At 43.3% G+C, this 20,616-nt stretch overlaps 1 protein-coding gene across 2 annotated transcripts in view; it reads right to left on the bottom strand.

The window, feature by feature from the left end:
- The window catches only part of LOC109877621 (TBC domain-containing protein kinase-like protein), a 49,657-nt gene extending 29,047 nt beyond the window's left edge, over positions 1–20,610 (bottom strand). Inside the window, exons 1-21 of one of the 2 annotated variants that reach the window (XR_004207947.1) lie at positions 20,468–20,593; positions 19,799–20,051; positions 14,619–14,691; positions 13,639–13,753; positions 13,364–13,437; positions 10,831–10,972; positions 10,572–10,632; positions 10,365–10,426; positions 9,572–9,633; positions 9,119–9,267; positions 8,646–8,784; positions 8,181–8,280; positions 6,075–6,124; positions 5,561–5,690; positions 5,068–5,166; positions 4,697–4,759; positions 4,418–4,544; positions 4,206–4,256; positions 4,001–4,084; positions 3,282–3,367; positions 779–815 (exon numbers count right to left, since the gene is read on the bottom strand). Coding sequence is in view for 1 of the 2 variants with exons in the window: in XM_031817539.1 (XP_031673399.1) it covers positions 779–815; positions 3,282–3,367; positions 4,001–4,084; positions 4,206–4,256; positions 4,418–4,544; positions 4,697–4,759; positions 5,068–5,166; positions 5,561–5,690; positions 6,075–6,124; positions 8,181–8,280; positions 8,646–8,784; positions 9,119–9,267; positions 9,572–9,633; positions 10,365–10,426; positions 10,572–10,632; positions 10,831–10,972; positions 13,364–13,437; positions 13,639–13,753; positions 14,619–14,691; positions 19,799–19,991 (1,897 nt within the window). In the remaining variant the exon portion in view is untranslated. Of the gene's footprint in view, positions 1–778; positions 816–3,281; positions 3,368–4,000; positions 4,085–4,205; positions 4,257–4,417; positions 4,545–4,696; positions 4,760–5,067; positions 5,167–5,560; positions 5,691–6,074; positions 6,125–8,180; positions 8,281–8,645; positions 8,785–9,118; positions 9,268–9,571; positions 9,634–10,364; positions 10,427–10,571; positions 10,633–10,830; positions 10,973–13,363; positions 13,438–13,638; positions 13,754–14,618; positions 14,692–19,798; positions 20,052–20,467 lie in introns of both variants that reach the window. The other variant, XM_031817539.1, reaches the window with a different exon arrangement.
- Between the last annotated feature and the right edge of the window lie 6 nt (positions 20,611–20,616).

Here is a 20,616-nt window from a genome sequence, read left to right as displayed (position 1 = left end):
GTCTTTCTGGCCCCTGCCCAAGTGTCTGCTATCTGCTCAGATTACTGATAGTGCATTTTTACGTCCCAAAATTAAATAGGAAAAACACTGGATCTTCTTATCAAACTCCAACTCAGATTAAAGTAATATGAAATAGATATTATAATACTACTATTCATGTCCTAACAGTACTGTTTCAGTCTGCTATTCCTTGGCGACAATAGGATCAAGCATAACGCTGCCACCCGCTGTTCACCTACTGCATGATACAGAACTGTACATCCTGAGTAGGCAAATAACACTTTCAGAGGCTACTTCAGTTAATGACTAGCCACAATCATGTGATTGTCTTGTTGGCTGAATTCCAAATGGTATTCAGCCAGTAGACCAAAACAATGTCCAGTCTTTACGTGGCCGCATAAATGACGTCCACTCTTTACGTGGCCATATAAATGTTATAGGAAGATATTACCACAGAAGTAATAGACCAGCATAGAACGTAGAGCATTATAATAGAGTAGACTAGAAGAGTAGAATAGATTAGAGTAGATTAGAATAGCCTTCATGGCAGCAGTTTCTGTGGTATAATGTAAACCCAGTAGACTAGAGACATTATCTAATAGGGTTGGTTATAAAGGTCACACTGCTGTCAAAAGCAACTAATCCTTACCGTACTGGAGGCTTTGACCTTTCTAAACTGCTCTGTTATGAGTTCCAAATGCTGCTGACCCCACACCGTGCCAAGGCCTATAGAATACGCACACGAGCACATTCATTATAATAAAGAAGGTCAACTTACGTGTGAACATGGTGAGGAACCACGGAATGGCATAGAGCTGCAAGGTGAAAGAGAGAGGATCTAGTCAATGAAATAAATAAAGTCATGCATTTCTACTCTGTTCTATGCATTACAGTAGTATTCTTTAAGGGACATTCCTAGCTATACACATTCCAACCCAAAACACATCAAATCAATGCCATACAAAATCCACTAAACCGTTACGTCGATTTAACTTTTTCAGCAGACATTTTGCAATTCAGCCACATCAGTCACACAAACTTTGTCTGATCTGATGTCTGCTAAGTTTGCATAGCCTGTGTGTGTGTGAGAGAGAGGTGGCAATAAGGACAAACTGCTGAATACTTGAAGTCAGAGTTAGAAATGGCTAACAATGAAATCTCGCTCTCTCCCTTTCCCCCTCTCTATCCTTCCCTCCTCCCACACACACACCCTCCACAGACAAACAACCACCTATTCCAGGGGTAGTTTTTTTTTTTTGGGGGGGGGGGGGGGATATTGCAATGGAATTGATTTCAGCTGGTTAATTGAATAGGTGAGGAAAACGCTAAGCGGGGCTGGTAGGCTGCCTTCCTGGAGCTGGCAGACCCCCTCCATACCCAAGGGTAATGAGTTACTCAGAGCCTCGGACTCAATTTCATCAGTCTCCTCCACAGAGCCCTGGCTAGGCCTCATGGGATTAGTTGTCGTAGAAAGGTGTGAAAGGCAGCCAGGGGAGGCCAAATTGAAAACAGCCTAAATTGAACACGCGGGCCGGGGAGTCTAGCCTACGTGCATCATGGCAGTGGTGGTCCTATGGCTTGCAGCATTACAGGAGAAGACAGCTACAGTACACTGGGCTGGTGACTTACGTGTATTTGACAATGTAGTATTATATAACAAGGTCTGTTATTGAACAACCACCACAGCACACTACTTTGACACGTATACAGGGGAAATCAAACAGAGGGTTCATGTTGTGGTTACTGGGTAGCCTAACATTTGGGCTTTTTATAGCCTCTGTACGACTTTATTACTTTGCTAGTACAACACTCGTGAAATCCCTCCATCTCTCCACACCCTCCGAACTTCAGAAGTTAATTATTTATGGTTTGGATAAGACTTCAAACATTAAAAGCTGTATCAACACACTGAGTTCAAATATTATTATCCCCGACCAGACTGGGAAGATAACGTTTCAATCCTCCGCCTTTGAAAGGGAACTTAAATACAAATAAAACAGGGGTTCACAAGTATGGAGATGATATCATTAGACAACCACGCACTCAGTTAACCTCTGAAGATAATGTCCACCAGCCTCGTTGCTTGACGACAAAGGAACAACTATTATAAGAAAGATGCTCAACGTAATGCTTTGTAGCAGAATAACAAATGCTTTTGTTGAAATCACTATGTAAATGTGGACAAAACAAAAGTTGGTTCTTTAATTGTTTTAATTTGCCACATCCTTTATCTCCCTAAAGGAACCTGTAAAACACCCACAGGAAAACCAGTGAAACATCAAATTGTCCTTATTTTCTCCCCACAATAAGTGTTTTCAGACAGGGACTGCCACATCTTCTAATCACCATGGTTTCACTGATATATGGTCTGTGGTTTCGTGGTTTCAGGTTGTCATTGTAAATGAGAAATGGTTCTAAACTGAGCCAGCTGGTTAAATAAATTTGAACTTGAAACAAAGTCAGTGTTTCCTACAGGAGCGAAGTTACACCCGTCATCAACAACTTCCACCATACATCTTTAAAAACAGGGCACCATAAAACCTTGGCCCCTGTTTGATAGACTCAGCCGTTCTCTGGAAGAGGTCCCCGGGGCTGGTCCACTGAGGTGACACACATTCATCAACATGATAATGCCTTGATTAGCGCCTATAGAGCCTTTAACCTTGCTACGGTGTGAAGAGAGAGTGAGTGTTCTTGAACGGGGGATGGGTGTTCGACGACCTTATGGCAAGGCCAGGCTGTCATTAGACCCAGTATAAATTATCACAAATGTTCTGAGTGGAGGGAACTTGGCCTTGGCCCAAAACTGAGAGGGGCCAACGAACAAAAACTCTCAATGACAAGCAGGACTCTATTAGAAGGATGTGATAGTAGTGATTCTTTATCCCTGACCAGGGAGTCTGGGACTGGGCCAGATTCCAGACTTCTGCTCCATCCTCCCCATTGTCCCTCACCTTTCACGATCTAAAAACTCACAGAAGTACCCTTCACCACTGTTCTGCTGTCAGATGTACAGTAGGGCCCCTCCAGTTAACTTCTTCCCCCCCTACAGTTCTGCTGTCAGATGTACAGTAGGGCCCCTCCAGTTAAGTACTTCCCCCCTACAGTTCTGCTGTAGGACATCTGTGTATAAACACTTTTCAGCTCATCCACTACAACTGTTCCCTTATCAGTTATATGACAATCAGCCCCCTCATGTCAGTTTTATGATCCTTCGGCACTGTTCTCCAGTCAGTTTTTACGTTAGGACGACGCAGCCCAGACCGCATTTCAGTGCTTACGTCAGGTATGAATCCGATCTCATTGAGGTGGTTGCTGAGCTCTGGGTCGTGGAAGGCGATCATCTGGGAGAAGACGGTGAGGTATTCTGAAACCAGCACAGAGGGAGAGTTCAAATCTAGCGAGAAAGCAGTGGTGGTCTTATCTGAGGTACGCTACTCATGGGTGTCTGTTGCAAAACATTTATCTACGTTGTGCCATATTGAACAAGACCCAGAAGCTATTGTGACATCAGATTGGGCATTGTCTGTCGATATTTTGTACCAGGACTATAAAGAGATGTTTGTGTCGTGTATGGTCTCTACACAAAAAACGTAATTGAGCTTTTTATTCCAAAACAAAAGTACACTAAAATCCAAGACAGACCAACATTGGTGAGATTAGATGAGACTGTTGTGGGACAATAAACAACACTCCACATTGAGTTCAAGTGGTGTGTTTGTTGTCCCAGATCACATTGTGGGACTATATCAACAATGGACTAATGTAACAAAAGATAGTTGGGTGGAGTTTTCCTTTGAGCAATAAGGCAGAGAGACTGTAGTATAGTCAATATCACACAAAAAGGGTGTTATTAGACAACTCATTGGTGCAGTTCCATAAATATACCTACTAGTGGCACACATTGAACACTGACATGTTTACGTAGATTAAAGATTGTTTTACTGGGATGATGGAGGCTGCTTGTTATTCAAGTGTCACTGTACATGGAGGGACTCACCTTGGATAACGTGAGAGTTGTCCTTCAGGAAGAAGTTGTACAGGTATTTGGGGATGAAGGCCGACATGCAGGCGTACGCCAGGGCTGCAGACAACAAAGGGGAGGATGAGGTGAAGAGAGAAGGGAAGGAGTATCAGCGATACACATTGTACCTCTGCAAATCAACAACAACTCCCTGTTTTAAGAAGGTTTCAAATACTCTTACGTTCATTGTTGAAATTCAGCCAGAGAAATGGTGCACAAAGTGAATCCAAACCTAAACAAAACAGGGTACAACCGTAAACCACATCACCACTGGAATTGACTTGGCTAGATTGAAAATGTATGACTTGACTGCCACCTAGTGGTCTATTGACCACAACACAGCACAGATGTGAGTCAACGTGTCAGATTGTGACAGCAGAGAGACAGACTCACCCTGCCAGTAGACCAGGTCAGGGTGAGACACCACCCAGGCCTTGAGCACACGCCTGAACTTCCTGTGGCCCTGTGGCGAGGACAGTAGCTCGTCATACTGGTGACAGCGAGGGATGTCCACCTCAATCTGGGAGGAAAACACACACACACACATTAGAAGTGTGTGAACCAAGGCATGTGATGGATATATATCTGTTCAATATGAAATTAGAAAAGTGCCAAAAATAATAACATTTGCCCATCAACTGATAACCAGTCCATAATCAGAAGAGCAGGTACCTGTCTGTCAGTGGGTATAGGAGTATCCTTATCAATGCTGTCATATTTGGCTTGAATGTCCCCCTGGAGAGAAAAAGGAATCTAATCAACCAAAATATCATTGCATGGCACAGTATTAAATGAAAATCAGCAGTTAATCAAGTTCATAATCTCTATGGTTATCAGCTTTATTTATCTCTACAAAACAATGTATTCCTCTCTATGGTTATCAGCTTTATTTATCTCTACAAAACAATGTATTCCTCTCTATGGTTATCAGCTTTATTTATCTCTACAAACAAAACAATGTATTCCTCTCTATGGTTATCAGCTTTATTTATCTCTACAAACAAAACAATGTATCCCTCTCTATGGTTATCAGCTTCTCCTACCTCGACTCCCAGGAGAGCAGCCCAGGCCAGTCCACGTATGAGAGGAGGAATGTCCACCCTCGCCTCCTTCCACACCAGGTTCTTCTTGTAAGGGTATGCCTGTGGGACAAACAGCACAACCAGATCATTTTCTAATCATAAGATTCAATTCTATTGTAATTATTTATCCAGATAAGTCATTGAGAAGACACTGTGTTTTACTAATCTGGTTGATATAACACATAGCTCCACTTCAATTCAACACCCGATATAACCAAGATAGACACCAAGGCCTGGACACACCAATAGAAGACTTTAATAAATCACCAGACAGGAACACAAAGATGAGTAAAAGAGTGTGAGCTCAGGACAGGGTCAATGTGACTTTGGGTACTCCTCGTCTTTCTATTCCTGGAATCATTGGGAACTGGGGGATCTTAAAAAACTGTGGCGGCAGAGTGATTGCATTTGTACTGGTTGTGAGACAATGGTGTGTGTGTGTTAGAGCTCAGACCTTGAGGAGCCTGTCGAAGAGGATGATGCGGATGAGTTGGTACTCTGTGTCCCTCTCCCTGATGATGAGTGGCAGCGTGACGGTGCAAGACAGCTCATTGCTGCTGTTGGACTGGGACAGACTAGACTGTCTGGAGAGACAGAGACAGAAAGACACAGAGAGAGACACAGACACAGCGAGAGAGAGCGCGAGAAAAAGAGAGCGAGAGAGAGCAAGCGAGCGAGAGAGAGCAAGAGAGCGAGAGAGAGCGAGAAAGAGCAAGAGCAAGAGAGCGAGCGAGAGCAAGAGAGCGAGGAAGAGAGAGAAAGAGAGCGAGAAAGAGAGCGAGCGAGAGCAAGAGAGCGAGACACAAAGAGATACAAGGGAAGAAGAAAGCCAGAAGGGAACATTACCCATCTCCATCAGTCATTGAAAAGAACAAGCCATAAAATGATAGTCTATCTGTCCTCAGCTCTCGCATCCCTACTAAGTCAATACGTGACAAATGAGGAGTAAAAGATGAGGGGATTCTTACTCATCTTCCAATAAAGGGTAATATGCCTCTCCTGCCACATCTTTCAGTCTCTGAAAGAGAGAAGACAGATTTGAATTCTCAACACAAATGTTCTGGTTAATTTCAGATTTAACCATGTGGAGAAAATAAACTGCTGTGTGGTGTTGGTAGAACACTGGCCATTACAGTCCAATTAGAGACCTGTTGTGTGGTGTTGGTAGAACACTGGTCACTACAGTCCAAGTAGAGACCTGTTGTGTGGTGTTGGTAGAACACTGGTCACTACAGTCCAAGTAGAGACCTGTTGTGTGGTGTTGGTAGAACACTAGTCATTACAGTCCAATTAGAGACCTGTTGTGTGGTGTTGGTAGAACACTGGTCATTACAGTCCAATTAGAGACCTGTTGTGTGGTGTTGGTAGAACACTGGTCATTACAGTCCAATTAGAGACCTGTTGTGTGGTGTTGGTAGAACACTGGTCATTACAGTCCAAGTAGAGACCTGTTGTGTGGTGTTGGTAGAACACTAGTCATTACAGTCCAATTAGAGACCTGTTGTGTGGTGTTGGTAGAACACTAGTCATTACAGTCCAAGTAGAGACCTGTTGTGTGGTGTTGGTAGAACACTGGTCATTACAGTCCAAGTAGAGACCTGTTGTGTGGTGTTGGTAGAACACTAGTCAATACAGTCCAAGTAGAGACCTGTTGTGTGCTGTTGGTAGAACACTGGTCACTACAGTCCAAGTAGAGACCTGTTGTGTGGTGTTGGTAGAACACTGGTCACTACAGTCCAAGTAGAGACCTGTTGTGTGGTGTTGGTAGAACACTGGTCACTACAGTCCAAGTAGAGACCTGTTGTGTGGTGTTGGTAGAACACTAGTCAATACAGTCCAAGTAGAGACCTGTTGTGTGCTGTTGGTAGAACACTGGTCACTACAGTCCAAGTAGAGACCTGTTGTGTGGTGTTGGTAGAACACTGGTCACTACAGTCCAAGTATAGACCTGTTGTGTGGTGTTGGTAGAACACTGGTCACTACAGTCCAAGTAGAGACCTGTTGTGTGGTGTTGGTAGAACACTGGTCATTACAGTCCAAGTAGAGACATGTTGTGTGGTGTTGGTAGAACACTGGTCATTACAGTCCAAGTAGAGACCTGTTGTGTGGTGTTGGTAGAACACTGGTCACTACAGTCCAAGTAGAGACCTGTTGTGTGGTGTTGGTAGAACACTGGTCACTACAGTCCAAGTAGAGACCTGTTGTGTGGTGTTGGTAGAACACTGGTCACTACAGTCCAAGTAGAGACCTGTTGTGTGGTGTTGGTAGAACACTGGTCACTACAGTCCAAGTAGAGACCTGTTGTGTGGTGTTGGTAGAACACTGGTCACTACAGTCCAAGTAGAGACATGTTGTGTGGTGTTGGTAGAACACTGGTCATTACAGTCCAAGTAGAGACCTGTTGTGTGGTGTTGGTAGAACACTAGTCAATACAGTCCAAGTAGAGACCTGTTGTGTGCTGTTGGTAGAACACTGGTCACTACAGTCCAAGTAGAGACATGTTGTGTGGTGTTGGTAGAACACTGGTCATTACAGTCCAATTAGAGACCTGTTGTGTGGTGTTGGTAGAACACTAGTCACTACAGTCCAAGTAGAGACCTGTTGTGTGGTGTTGGTAGAACACTGGTCACTACAGTCCAAGTAGAGACCTGTTGTGTGGTGTTGGTTGAACACTGGTCATTACAGTCCAAGTAGAGACCTGTTGTGTGGTGTTGGTAGAACACTAGTCAATACAGTCCAAGTAGAGACCTGTTGTGTGCTGTTGGTAGAACACTGGTCACTACAGTCCAAGTAGAGACATGTTGTGTGGTGTTGGTAGAACACTGGTCACTACAGTCCAAGTAGAGACCTGTTGTGTGGTGTTGGTAGAACACTGGTCACTACAGTCCAAGTAGAGACCTGTTGTGTGGTGTTGGTAGAACACTGGTCACTACAGTCCAAGTAGAGACCTGTTGTGTGGTGTTGGTAGAACACTGGTCACTACAGTCCAAGTAGAGACCAATGCACTACTAAAATGTCTTGCTCCTGTTACTGTACAGTAATGTTAAATCTATTAGTCACAGTGGTGTCCTCACGTTCTTCAGCTGGCACAGAGACAGTGTGACGGTGGTGTCATCCAGGAGGAAACTCCTGTCCCTGCCTTGGCCAAACGACTCGCCATCCTCCAGCAGGAAACTAACACAGAGATTGAATTCAACATTTATTCATCCGGATGAGAAACTATATAATAGCATGGATCTACTTAAATATAATATAGTTAACTAGTTCAGACGAAAACCTTATTCTAACTTTGTGCTTTGCTCTATGATTAAAATAGTTAATAACTATTGGAGACAGTACAGTGGAAAGGCATGTTGTATATAATTACATTATCTGAGACAGTAGAAAGGCCCGCTGTACAGAACTACATTATCTGAGACAGTCCAGTAGAAAGACATGCTGAATAGAACTACATTATCTACGACAGTAGAAAGACATGCTATGTATAACAACATTATCTGAAACAGTCCACTAGGTAGAAAGGGCGTGTTGTACAGTACTTGGGCAGGGTGCAGACGGGAGGCTTGGACTGGATGATCTCCTTGTTGGTCAGTTCCTTCTCCAGGTCTCCTCCCGCCAAACACCACAGGTGGTACACCTCATCTATGGCCCTCTCCCCCAGGTACTCCTCATCATCATCTGGGACATGATTGATAGATTCATTTAACTGTCTAATACATTCAAAATCAGCCACATTTCAATTCATGTCATTGTATGCAGGATAGTCCAAATCGATAACAATTGCCACTGTTTTCCAGGGATTCCTGGGTTCCATTAAATCCCACACTAAGCATCAAGGATGATACATGGGGTCCTCTACATGGGATAATGTGGTCGTCTGAGATGTATCCTTTATCCATAGAGCCAGGTCTACGATGGTAAACAACTATTTATTTGTTTAATGTATGTGCATCCGTAAGTGTGTGTTTGCGTGTGTGTGGCCACGTCAGGGCATGCATGTGTGCACTCTGACCTTTGCAGAGCTGGCTGATGTCCTCTGGTAGCTCCAGGTGGGCACAGCGCAGGGAGGAGGAGAACAGCCCGACGGGCTGCTGGAAAGGGGCGTAGAGACAGGACACGCCCTCAAACACTGGGTCAACCAGCAGCTCTGCAGGGGTGGGCCTGGATGGAAGCACAGAGTCAAATCTCTTTTTTGAACATGCATCAAAAACATATCCACGCACTTCATCAAAGGTTCAGATTTCACGACAAAACTTATGTGAAGTGTTCTCAAATGTTCTCTCTAAACGTACCATGTTCTCATTTGGGCATGTTTTTGATCACTTTCCCTGTTATTACCCTGTTATTACCCTGCAGAGAGTTTGGCTGCATGACAAAAGTACCTGGAGAAAGCATGGAGAATGGGCCTCCCAACAGGAAATGATAGCCAACACAACATGATATAAAACATCTCTGGTCGAGTTACCTTCTGGAGGGCAAGAAGGTCAGGCATTTCCTTAATAATGTCAGGACGTTCTCAGGCAGCTCCTGTAACAGAACGTTGACAATCACATTAGTTATGCTACAATCCAGACCCACAGCCCCAATCTCCCTCTGCTTTTATGGCTTTTCAGCATCCTAAAGAAATAAAATAGCCTGAGAAAGGTTAAAAGCCTTTTTACAAGGGAAACACTTTGGCAAATGGAGGGCATATGAATTTCATTAGCACACATATACACGCAAACAGATGCGCGCACAAACACACACCGCTAGCGGTTACAAGTTACAGGGCATCGTTTTGGTATTTGATGAAGTGTCGTCATTTACAATCACAATCGTCTCTGGACCAACAATACAGCATATAGTAAGGTGTAGTCTTTTATCTACATCATAAAACATGACTTTACCACACATTAGGCAATCTACACATTAGGCAATCTACACATTAGGCAATCTACACATTAGGCAATCTACACATTAGGCAATCTACACATTAGGCAATCTACACATTAGGCAATCTACACATTAGGCAAACTACACATTAGGCAAACTACACATTAGGCAATCTACACATTAGGCAATCTACACATTAGGCAATCTACACATTAGGCAATCTACACATTAGGCAATCTACACATTAGGCAATCTACACATTAGGCAATCTACACATTAGGCAAACTACACATTAGGCAAACTAGGAATTCTAGGACAATCAACCTTAGAGTGGTTTTAGCGGACCAGTGTAATAAACAGTGACTTATGATTGATTTCAAACTCACCCTAATCGCATCCAGGCATCCGTGCTCCTCTGCAAGGACTGTGACTATGTCGTCAATGCAACCTGAGAACAACACAGACCACCATGTCATAAACAATGAACAACCCCATCATAAACAATGAACAACCCCATCATAAACAATGAACAACCCCATCATAACCAACCTGTGGCTCACCAGGCTGATGGACATGGCAACACGTTCACTTACCCAAGGTGATGATGAACTTCAATCTCTCGCTTATTTCAATGTTCTGCAGTAGTCTTCTACCCTGTGAATAAAAGGTTGATAGGAGGAAGTCATTCTGTCCTCATGTACTAACCACAATATCACACTTTACTTGAACCCTCAAATCAATGGTTATATAACACTGTCATAACATCTGTCAATGACAGTCCTGACTTCTGACTGACAGCTCAATCAAATAATCATTCATTAGGTCAAGACATGGGGGTTTAAGAGAGCTTACTGCACACAGCTCAAAGAGCAGGACTCCCAGGGACCACACGTCTGTCTTGGGCCCCGAGGGAAGAGGGTTCTCCCCCTGGGAGGGGTCACTAGGGTGGACTGAGCCCTGGGCGATGACCTCAGGAGCCAGATAGGATGGGTACCTGTGGACAGAGATAGTCAGAGAGAGGGTCAAAGGTCAATTGAATACCCTGCAAGACATAGTAAACTTGAGAGCGTTGAGGTTGTCTTGAATTAAATACAATGAAACCTGTTTGCAACAGATAACATTTGACAATGAACAGACTTTGATGATTAATCTACCTAAATATTCCAGGTACTTCCTGTTTCGTTGAAGTCATTGTTTAAGTGATGCATGTACAGTACATTGCTTCATATCAAGGAATCTCCGTAAACACTAGACAGATAAGCTTATTTCATCTTCAAACCAGATGTTTTACTTGGAGACTAGATAACACAGGACATCAGAGGCAGAACACACACACACACACACACTCATTCCCCCATTCAACAACAGGCTATTACCCACAAATACTTTCTAAAACATGAGGGCCTTTGGGTTTTGGATAAGACTTCAGCTATCTATTACAGTACTTATTACAGAAACAATGGATTACTTTAATATCTAAAACCTGGATATCATAATGGCTGGTCATGGCTCACATCAACACCATTATCCCAGAAACCCTAGACCCACCCCAATTTGCATACCGCACCAACAGATCCACAGATGATGCAATCTCGATTGCACTCCACACTGCCCTTTCCCACCTGGACAAAAGGAACACATGTGAGAATGCTATTCATTGACTACAGCTCAGCATTCAACACCATAGTACCCTCAAATCTCATCACTAAGCTAAGGACCCTGGGACTAAACACCTCTCTCTGCAACTGGATCCTGGCGGGCCGCCCCCAGGTGGTAAGGGTAGGTAACAACACATCTGCCACGCTGATCCTCAACACGTGGGGTGCATGCTCAGTTCCCTCCTGTATTCCCTGTTCACTCATGACTGCACGGCCAGGCACAACTCCAACACCATCATTAAGTTTGCTGATGACACAACAGTGGTAGGCCTGATCACCGACAACGATGAGACAGACTATAGGGAGGATCAGAGACCTGGCCGTGTGGTGCCAGGACAACAACCTCTCCCTCAAAGCGATCAAGACAAAGGAGATGATTGTGGACTATAGGAAAAGGAGGACCGAGCACGCCCCCATTATCATCGACGGGGCTGCAGTGGAGCAGGTTGAGAGCTTCAAGTTCCTTGGCGTTCACATCACCAACAAACTAACATGGTCCAAGCACACAAAGACAGTCGTGAAGAGGGCATGACAAAACCTATTCCCCCTCAGGAGACTAAAATTATTAGATCCTCAAAAGGTTTTACAACTGCACCATCGAGAGCATTCTGATGGGTTGCATGACTGCCTGGTGTGGCAACTGCTCGGCCTCCGACCGCAAGGTACTACAGAGGGTAGTGCGAACGGCCCAGTACATCACTGGGGCCAAGCTTCCGGTCATCCAGGACCTCTATTCCAGGTGGTGTCAGAGGAAGGTCCTAAAAATAGTCAAAGACTCCAGCCACCCTAGTCATAGACTGTTCTCTCTGCTACCGCACGGCAAGCGGTACCGGAGCACCAAGTCTAGGTCCAAGAGGCTTCTAAACAGCTTCTACCCCCAAGCCATAAGACTCCTGAACAGCTAATCAAATAGCTGCACAGACTATTTGCATTGCCTGTCCTCCCCACCGCTACTCTGTTATTATCTATGCATAGCCACTTTAATAACTCTACTTACATGTACATAATTACCTCGACATCGGTGGCCCCAGCACATAGACTCTGCACCGATACCCCCTGTATGTAGCCCCGCTATTGTTATTTACTGCTGCTCTTGAATGATTTGGTATCTCTTATTTTTAAGGGCTTTCCTTAAAAACTGCATTGTTGGTTAAGGGCTTGTAAGTAAGCCTTACACTGTAACACCTGTTGTGTTCGGCGCATGTGACAAAATGTGATTTGATAAACAATAGATTGACCATTACACATACATGTCATAGTAATGCATCTCATTCTGTTTCACAAACAGCATTTAAATACTGTGTTCTGTTCACAGAGGGACCTATGACCTCCATTACCAGAAGATCCACAGTACTGCAAGTTCCAGACGTTCGAGGTTCACAATCTTCCATTATCATATCATAATTTATCATAGTTATCTCTATATGACAGTGGACCATGTATTGCTTTTAAGATTAATAGATTAATATAGATTCATTGGTAGAGCGTGGCGCTTGCAGGCCAGGGTTGTTGGTTCAATTCCCATGGGGCACCAGTACGAGAAAAAAAAAATATGAAAATGTATGCACTCACTACTATGTTGCTGTTAGAGCATCTGCTAAATGACTAAATGTTAAAAAAAATATATGTTTTCACTGCCTAATCTAATGTCAGTCACAATTGATTAGCTTTTCACATCTATCGACACATTCGTTGTACATGGGAGGTTAGATGTGAACAGGACTTACCCAATAGGAAAGTCCACATCCGCCCCGTGGTCTGTCATGTAATAGAGCCCAAACTTAGCCAGCTTCACCTTGCCCTACAATGAAACAATGTTACATATGACAATATTCAATGTATTGATGGCCTTATGACAAATCAATAATGCATCAATAACGTGATGACAAATAGCCTGTTTAAATGAGAGCGCAGTTTTAACCAGGCTAGATGACAATGGCAAATGGTGTTAATAAATGCCTTTCCATTAGACCCCGACTGATAGGGAAGGGAGGTTACCTACCTTGCCGTCCATGAGGACATTCTGTGCATTGAGGGCTCTGTGAACCATCCCATGTTTGTTCATAAACTCTAGTCCCTCCAAGGCCTCATAGGCTATCTGGAGAACCCTCTCTGGGCTGTAACAGACAAGGCCTGAGAAATCTTATATACACATTATAAAACTTGGGCGTAGCTTTAGGACCTGTGGTGTTTGGCTTGAAAAAGGGTCATGTATGGTACTCAGAGTCGGTCTTTGTTTTCCAGCCAACAAAGCTACAACAGGTCATTGTGTGTACTAAAATGTAGTCATTTCCCCCTGCCGGGTCTGTAGAGTTGAGGAGTTCATTTGGTTTTAAGTGTTTTAGATGGAAGAGGTTTGTGTTATTATCGGTGTCAACCAGTAGATGGCAAGGGGAGTGCATAGTCTAGTCCTGATGTAATGAAGCTATTCTTCTTTGTTCAGTTAAACCATGGTCATTCTACTGACAGAGAAATAGAACTGGGTCCTCTTAACATTCCATAACATAGTACATTATCATTATACTACATCTATATATAGTCTTTATGTTGTGTAAATATTTGACTATGTAGATATAGTGCCTTCGGTATTATACTATTTCTTATCGTTGTTGCTTTGTCGAGAAGGAACCTGCAAGTAAGCATTTCATTGGACAGTGCATAACAACAAATCATTTGTAGACTGCAAATTGACCGCAAGTATCCTAAACAGATAGAATATTTGTCTAAAACAGCCATTTCAAACCTTGCTTGCAGTTGTATACGATCACATATACAGTATCTCTCTATAATGTGTGGGAGTACTCTAGAACAGATTCCTAAATTAAAATCACTTGGAGCTGATTTGCTGGTGTTTTTAGTCTTTTATGTCCAACTATAAAAATGCTAAATAAAATAACACTTCCTTTTTATAGAAGAAAACTTAGGGCCCTAAATAAAATAACAGCCGGGCCAAATTCAGCCCGCCAGTTGGTCAACCCTTACCTGACAGTTTGAACCTGTTTCTGGAAATCATTTAGACTGCTTTCGTAGTGTTCCGTTACAACAACAAGTCGTTCTGGAAGAAGGAAGAAGAAAAGGTGTGAAACGGTAGATCAAAATGACATTGGTCAGCCCTGGCATTTTATTGATTTATATGTTTAATATGTGATTTCAAAACATCTGTTTTAAGGTCTGCTGCTTGTTCTCCATTTTTTTCCCCAGCAAGGCTGATATTTTGTTGTTTTTCCGACGAAGGAGTGTGCCTTTAAGTTAAAGGTTTAGCCACAACATGATTGGTTAAACATAGCCCAGAAGAATCTTCTAAATGAAACGCTAGCGCCATGTGTTGTGATAACATGCATATGCAATTACCAAGCTTTAAAGCTGCACTCAGTCCTTTATAACTCTCCATCCACACAATAAATGGAAAAACTAAATGTGATCTACAAAACCTGACAACAAAGGGTTCAGCGCTCAGGACCTTAAAACATGGTTTTGACTAAATGGAATACAGTTCATGTCAGAATTGACTTTTCTTAGCAGGTTAGGAGAACTTTCGCAGCAGTTTGGAGAATTAGGTCAAGGTTAGGAAAAGGGTTAGGGTTAGCTAAAAATGCACAAAAGAATATATACTTCAGACAGCAATTTGACATAAGCTTCTAGCCGTGACTATAAAACATCTGGGCATAAAAAAGGATGAAACAAAGCAGGCTAAAGTAAGCTTTTAACAACTCAGGAAGTCCATAATGACAGTACTGTGTATACTTTGGCCAAAAATCATTAATGTGTCCAATAAAACCTGCATAATGTGGATTTGGGATGATTTCCGGTTTTTGTTGAGACTTTTAATAAAACACATTCTTGTGGTAATATGCTTAGCAAACAAAAGCGAAACAAGTTAGATTGTGCAGTTGGAGTTTGCCAAACACATTCAGTTATTTTACAGTGACTCGGATGAAACAGAAAACACTACTAAAAAAGAGACATTGTTGAAAGCTGAGAGAGCCTCTTGAGGAGTTATAACCTGTGATGAAGTTTCTCTATAGTTGCTCAACTGTAAATGACAAACTGGGGTACAAATCAACGTGTGAACTTATGGGTACGACCGCAATGAAGTCAATATGAACAGCCTCTTTTCACACAATAATACACAAGATTATTAGGTGCTTCTCAAAATAGAAAGGGAAGGTCAAGGCTCTGTTGGAATACACTGAATGCACACCGTTCCCTCTTCCTTCTGAATGCACACCGTTCCCTCTTCCTTCTGAATGCACACCGTTCCCTCTTCCTTCTGAATGCACACCGTTCCCTCTTCCTTCTGAATGCACACCGTTCCCTCTTCCTTCTGAATGCACACTAAGTAAGCATTTCACTGTTAGTCTACACCTGTTGTTTTCGAAGCATATGATGAATAACATTTTATTTGATATTAATAGGACACCAGTCATATACAATAGTAGATGTCGAAAGGAAAGGGATAGGATTTAAAAGCTGCTGTCGGCCTGTCACGTAAGTACGAATCTCCCCTAGTCCTCTTTAGTATCACTCTCCATCCCACTCTACCAATACTAGGATATTTCTGGTAGTGGAGCGTTGTCACGGTACCAGTATCGCGATACTAGGATACCTGATTTTCCATGTATTCTTCCCAATCTCTGAAAGCCAGATAGTCAAATAGAGGAAAACAAGGATTCCACTAAAGTCACTCAAGATGGCACCAACAGAGATGGTCACCTCGCTTCGAGTCCTTAGGAAACTATGCAGTATTTAGTTTATATATTATTTCGTACATTGTTACCCCAGGAAGGCAGTCATCAATGACCTCTTATTACATACAGCCGGGAAGAACTATACGTCAACTTATCAACATTACAACCAGGAATATGACTTTCCCGAAGCGGATCCTCTGTTTGGACCACCACCCAGAACAATGGATCTAATCACAAAAGCCAACCCAAAACAACGGCGCCGCAGAAGGGACAGACGGAGCGGCCTCCTGGTCAGGCTCCGTAGACGTGCACATTGCCCACAGCTCCCGAGTATACTATTCGCCAATGTCCAGTCTCTTAACAACAAGGTAGATGAAATTCGAGCAAGGGTTGCCTTCCAGAGAGACATCAGAGATCGTAACATTCTCTGTTTCATGGAAACATCGGTGGCGAGACATGGTAGTGATGACACCATAGGCTTTGTTGATCTCTGCACCAGACAGGATGCTCTTTCCAACATACTTGGGGTCCAACATGTACACTGCTGCGTGTAAGGGCTTCAGGCAGAAGTCTTCACACATTTGGATGTATTTTAGAACTGCAGTTTCCTCTGCTTGGAGCAACAGTGAAGTGGGCAGGGCAGTACACACTTCTTCTCTTACATCTGCAAGCATCAGAACATCAGACAGGATGGCACTGTCTCCCTCAATCGTGCAATGGCTACTGCTATAGGTTTCTGGCGTTTCAGGCTGCTTTACCACCCTCTCCCAGAATACATCATCCAGGAGGATCCTCTTGATGGGGCTGTCCATATCGGCAGACTGTGATATGGCCATTTCTTGGAGAGACTTCTTCCCCTCCAGGAGACTGTCAAACATGATGACAACACCACCCCAACGGGTATTGCTGGGCAGCTTCAATGTGGTGCTCTTATTCTTCTCACTTTGCTTGGTGAGGTAAATTGCTGCTATAACTTGATGACCCTTCACATACCTAACCATTTCCTTGGCTCTCTTGTAGAGTGTATCCATTGTTTTCAGTGCCATGATGTCCTTGAGGAGCAGATTCAATGCATGAGCAGCACAGATATGAGGGTAGGACTCCTCCTCTTTAGACCAAGCAGCCTTCATGTCCGCAGCATTGTCTGTCACCAGTGCAAATACCTTCTGTGGTCCAAGGTCATTGAGGACTGCCTTCAGCTCATCTGCAATGTAGAGACCGTTGTGTCTGTTGTCCCTTGTGTCTGTGCTCTTGTAGAATACAGGTTGAGGGGTGGAGATGACGTAGTTAATTATTCCTTGCCCACGAACATTCGACCACCCATCAGAGATGATTGCAATACAGTCCGCTTTCTCTACAATTTGCTTGACCTTCACTTGAACTCTGTTGAACTCTGCATCCAGAAAATGAGTAGATAAAGCATGTCTGGTTGGAGGGGTGTATGCTGGGTTAAGAACATTCAGAAATCTCTTCCAATACACATTGCCTGTAAACATCAGTGGTGAAGCAGTTGCATACACAGCTTGAGTAAAACATTCATCAGCATTTCTCTGACTACGTTCCTCCATTGAGTCAAAAACACTTCTGATTCCAGGAGGACCATGAGCTGTTGCTATCAGTAAGGTGTCTGATTCATCATTTCAACCTAGAATAGAAGTAGAGGGACTTTTGTCAGAGGTTGCTTCTTGTGTGCGCTGAGGGAACTTTAAGCACTTCTGCATCTTTGTTGCATTCTTCACATATGATTTGGCACAGTATATGCAAATTAACACAGCTTTAATGGAAACAGGTGCATTAACACACCTCAGTTAGGAGGCTCAAGCAAGCTAAACCCCACATGGTAGCAAAAACTAACTAGCAGAAATTGTTAACAAGTTAGAAATGATTTAACCACACTTTGCTGTAGGCTACTATTTAGTAGTTAACAAAAAGTTGTTTGTCGTATAGAATATATTCACCCAACCCAGTATTGTAATCAAAACTCACCAGAAAGCATGTTGTCCTTGGCTCAGACAGTGTAGTAGTGTGGGCTCAATAGCATCTCATTAGTGTGCAAGATCTTGAGAATCAGCTGTACATGTGATGGAAGAATGCACTGTGCATGCAGAGGGTTGCATTGAATTCCATTGAATTGGGGATAGTTTAACCAAAATATGCCACGAGACCTAGAATTGACGTGTGTATCCCACAAAAAAAATTCACTGTTATAAGTTAACTTTTTTGATGATTTAAGGAAAATTCCCAGGCTCAACTTCCCATGGAAAATCTCAAGAAAAATTCTGGAAATTTCCCAGAAAGTTTCAGACCCTTTGCAACCCTAATCCTGAAGCTGCATTTATTGTAGCTGGGGATTTTATACAAATCAAATTTGAGATCAAGGCTACCTAAATTCTATCAGCATATTGATTGCACTACGCGCAGGGGTAATACAATCAATCACTGCTACTCTAACTTCAGCGATGCATACAAATCCCTCCCCCGCCCTCCCTTTCTTCCTTCAGCAAATCCAACCACGACGCCATCTTTCTCCTACCGTTTTATACGAAGAAACTCAAACAGGATGTACCAGTGACTAGAACCATTCAACGCAGGTCTGACCAATCGGAAGCCACGCTTCAGGACTGTTTTGATTACGCGGACTGGGATATGTTCCGGTCAGCCTCAGAGAACAACATCGATCTATACGCTGACTCTGTGAGTGAGTTTATAAAGAAGTGCATTGGAGATGTTGTACCCACTGTGACTATTAAAACCTACCCTAACCAGAAACCGTGGATGGATGGCGGCATTATCGCAAAACTGAACTCGCGAACCATCGCATTTAACCATGGAAAGAGGTGTGGGAATGTGGCTGAATATAAACAGTGTAGTTATTCCCTCCGCAAGGAAATCAAACAAGCAAAATGCTGGAACAGGGACAAAGTGGAATCACAATTCAATGGCTCAGACACGAGACACATATGGCAGAGTCTACAGGAAATCATGGAATACAAAAAGAAAACCAGCCACGATACGGACACCGACGTCAAGCTTCCAGACAAACTAAACACCTTCTTTGCCCGCTTTGAGGATAATATAGTGCCACCATCACATCCCGCTAACAAGGACTGCACCCCCCCCCCCCCCTCCTTCTCCGTGGCTGACGTGAGTAAAACATTTAAACATGTTAACCCTCGCAAGGCTGCTGGCCCAGACGGCATTCCAAGCTGCGTCCTCAGTGCATGCGCAGACCAGCTGGCTGGTGTGTTTACACCGCATTAACATCTACACCCGCATTAAAATTTGATTGGATCTTTCACCATTCCAGGTAGGCCTATTTAAGTGCTATATCAGTGCTTTACCATTGGTGTATTCTGTGCATTTAGATCACTTTTACTCCAAGGAAGGTAGGTTGAGGGAGTGATGTATTTTCACTGTATCAAGAATAGTACCCAAAATACCCATTGACAAACAGACAGAGATGCGTAGTCCTACCATGCTTCCCTCTGGAGATGTCTACGTACTGGCAGAGCCTGGGGTGGGAAATGGTCTTGAGCAGCTGGAAGCGGCCTAGGATCTTGATGGAGTTGGGGGTGAGGGGGAGGCCGTTGCTCCCGCACACATCGTGGGGGAGAGCCGAGGCAAAGAAGGTGAAGGCCCCTAGCTGGGCGTCTCTCAGTGGCCTCATGACTGCTCACTGCTCCAGTGTCCACTTCAAACAGTTGACAGCTCCACCAACCCACACACCCTATGGAAACCACAGAGACAGTAGAGGCAGTGAAACAAATGATGAACAGTTTGTTCAGGTTTACAAACACTCATTTTAATTTGAAACTATATCTAAACACAACAGGTGCAATGTAGCTAAAATACAAGTTATATCACAGCTTTTAAACGCAGAAATCATTTCAGATAACACAAAAGAATGGTTAACACACAATTTCATATCCACTTCATTTACTTTGTCATCTTGTACAAGCATTACCTAATAGTGTATTTAGGGAGGCATATAACCGGTTTGTATACAGTAGAAGTGGATACAGGCAGCTAACTAAATCGAAAACTAGCGACAGTGCTGCAGTTAGCTTGTACAATAAGGGACGCAGTATGCTGAAAACTTTGAATGAATAAAACTGAATTTTCGATATTTGAATGAACACTTACGTTTAGTGAACGTCTGTCCTCATATCCCAAAAATTCTGACCGTAGATTTTATTTGTATTTTATTTTGCATAATCTTCTCTTTCACGGGATGCTGTGAGCAGCTGAGAGATAACGTGACCGGTTACGTCAATTTTCAGCGACGAAGCTCA

This window comes from Oncorhynchus kisutch, unplaced genomic scaffold (genome assembly GCF_002021735.2).
Source record: "Oncorhynchus kisutch isolate 150728-3 unplaced genomic scaffold, Okis_V2 scaffold1058, whole genome shotgun sequence".
Taxonomy (NCBI): domain Eukaryota; kingdom Metazoa; phylum Chordata; class Actinopteri; order Salmoniformes; family Salmonidae; genus Oncorhynchus; species Oncorhynchus kisutch.
The sequence above is the reverse complement of the archived record's forward strand: the minus strand, read 5'-3'. Positions and strand labels throughout refer to the sequence as shown.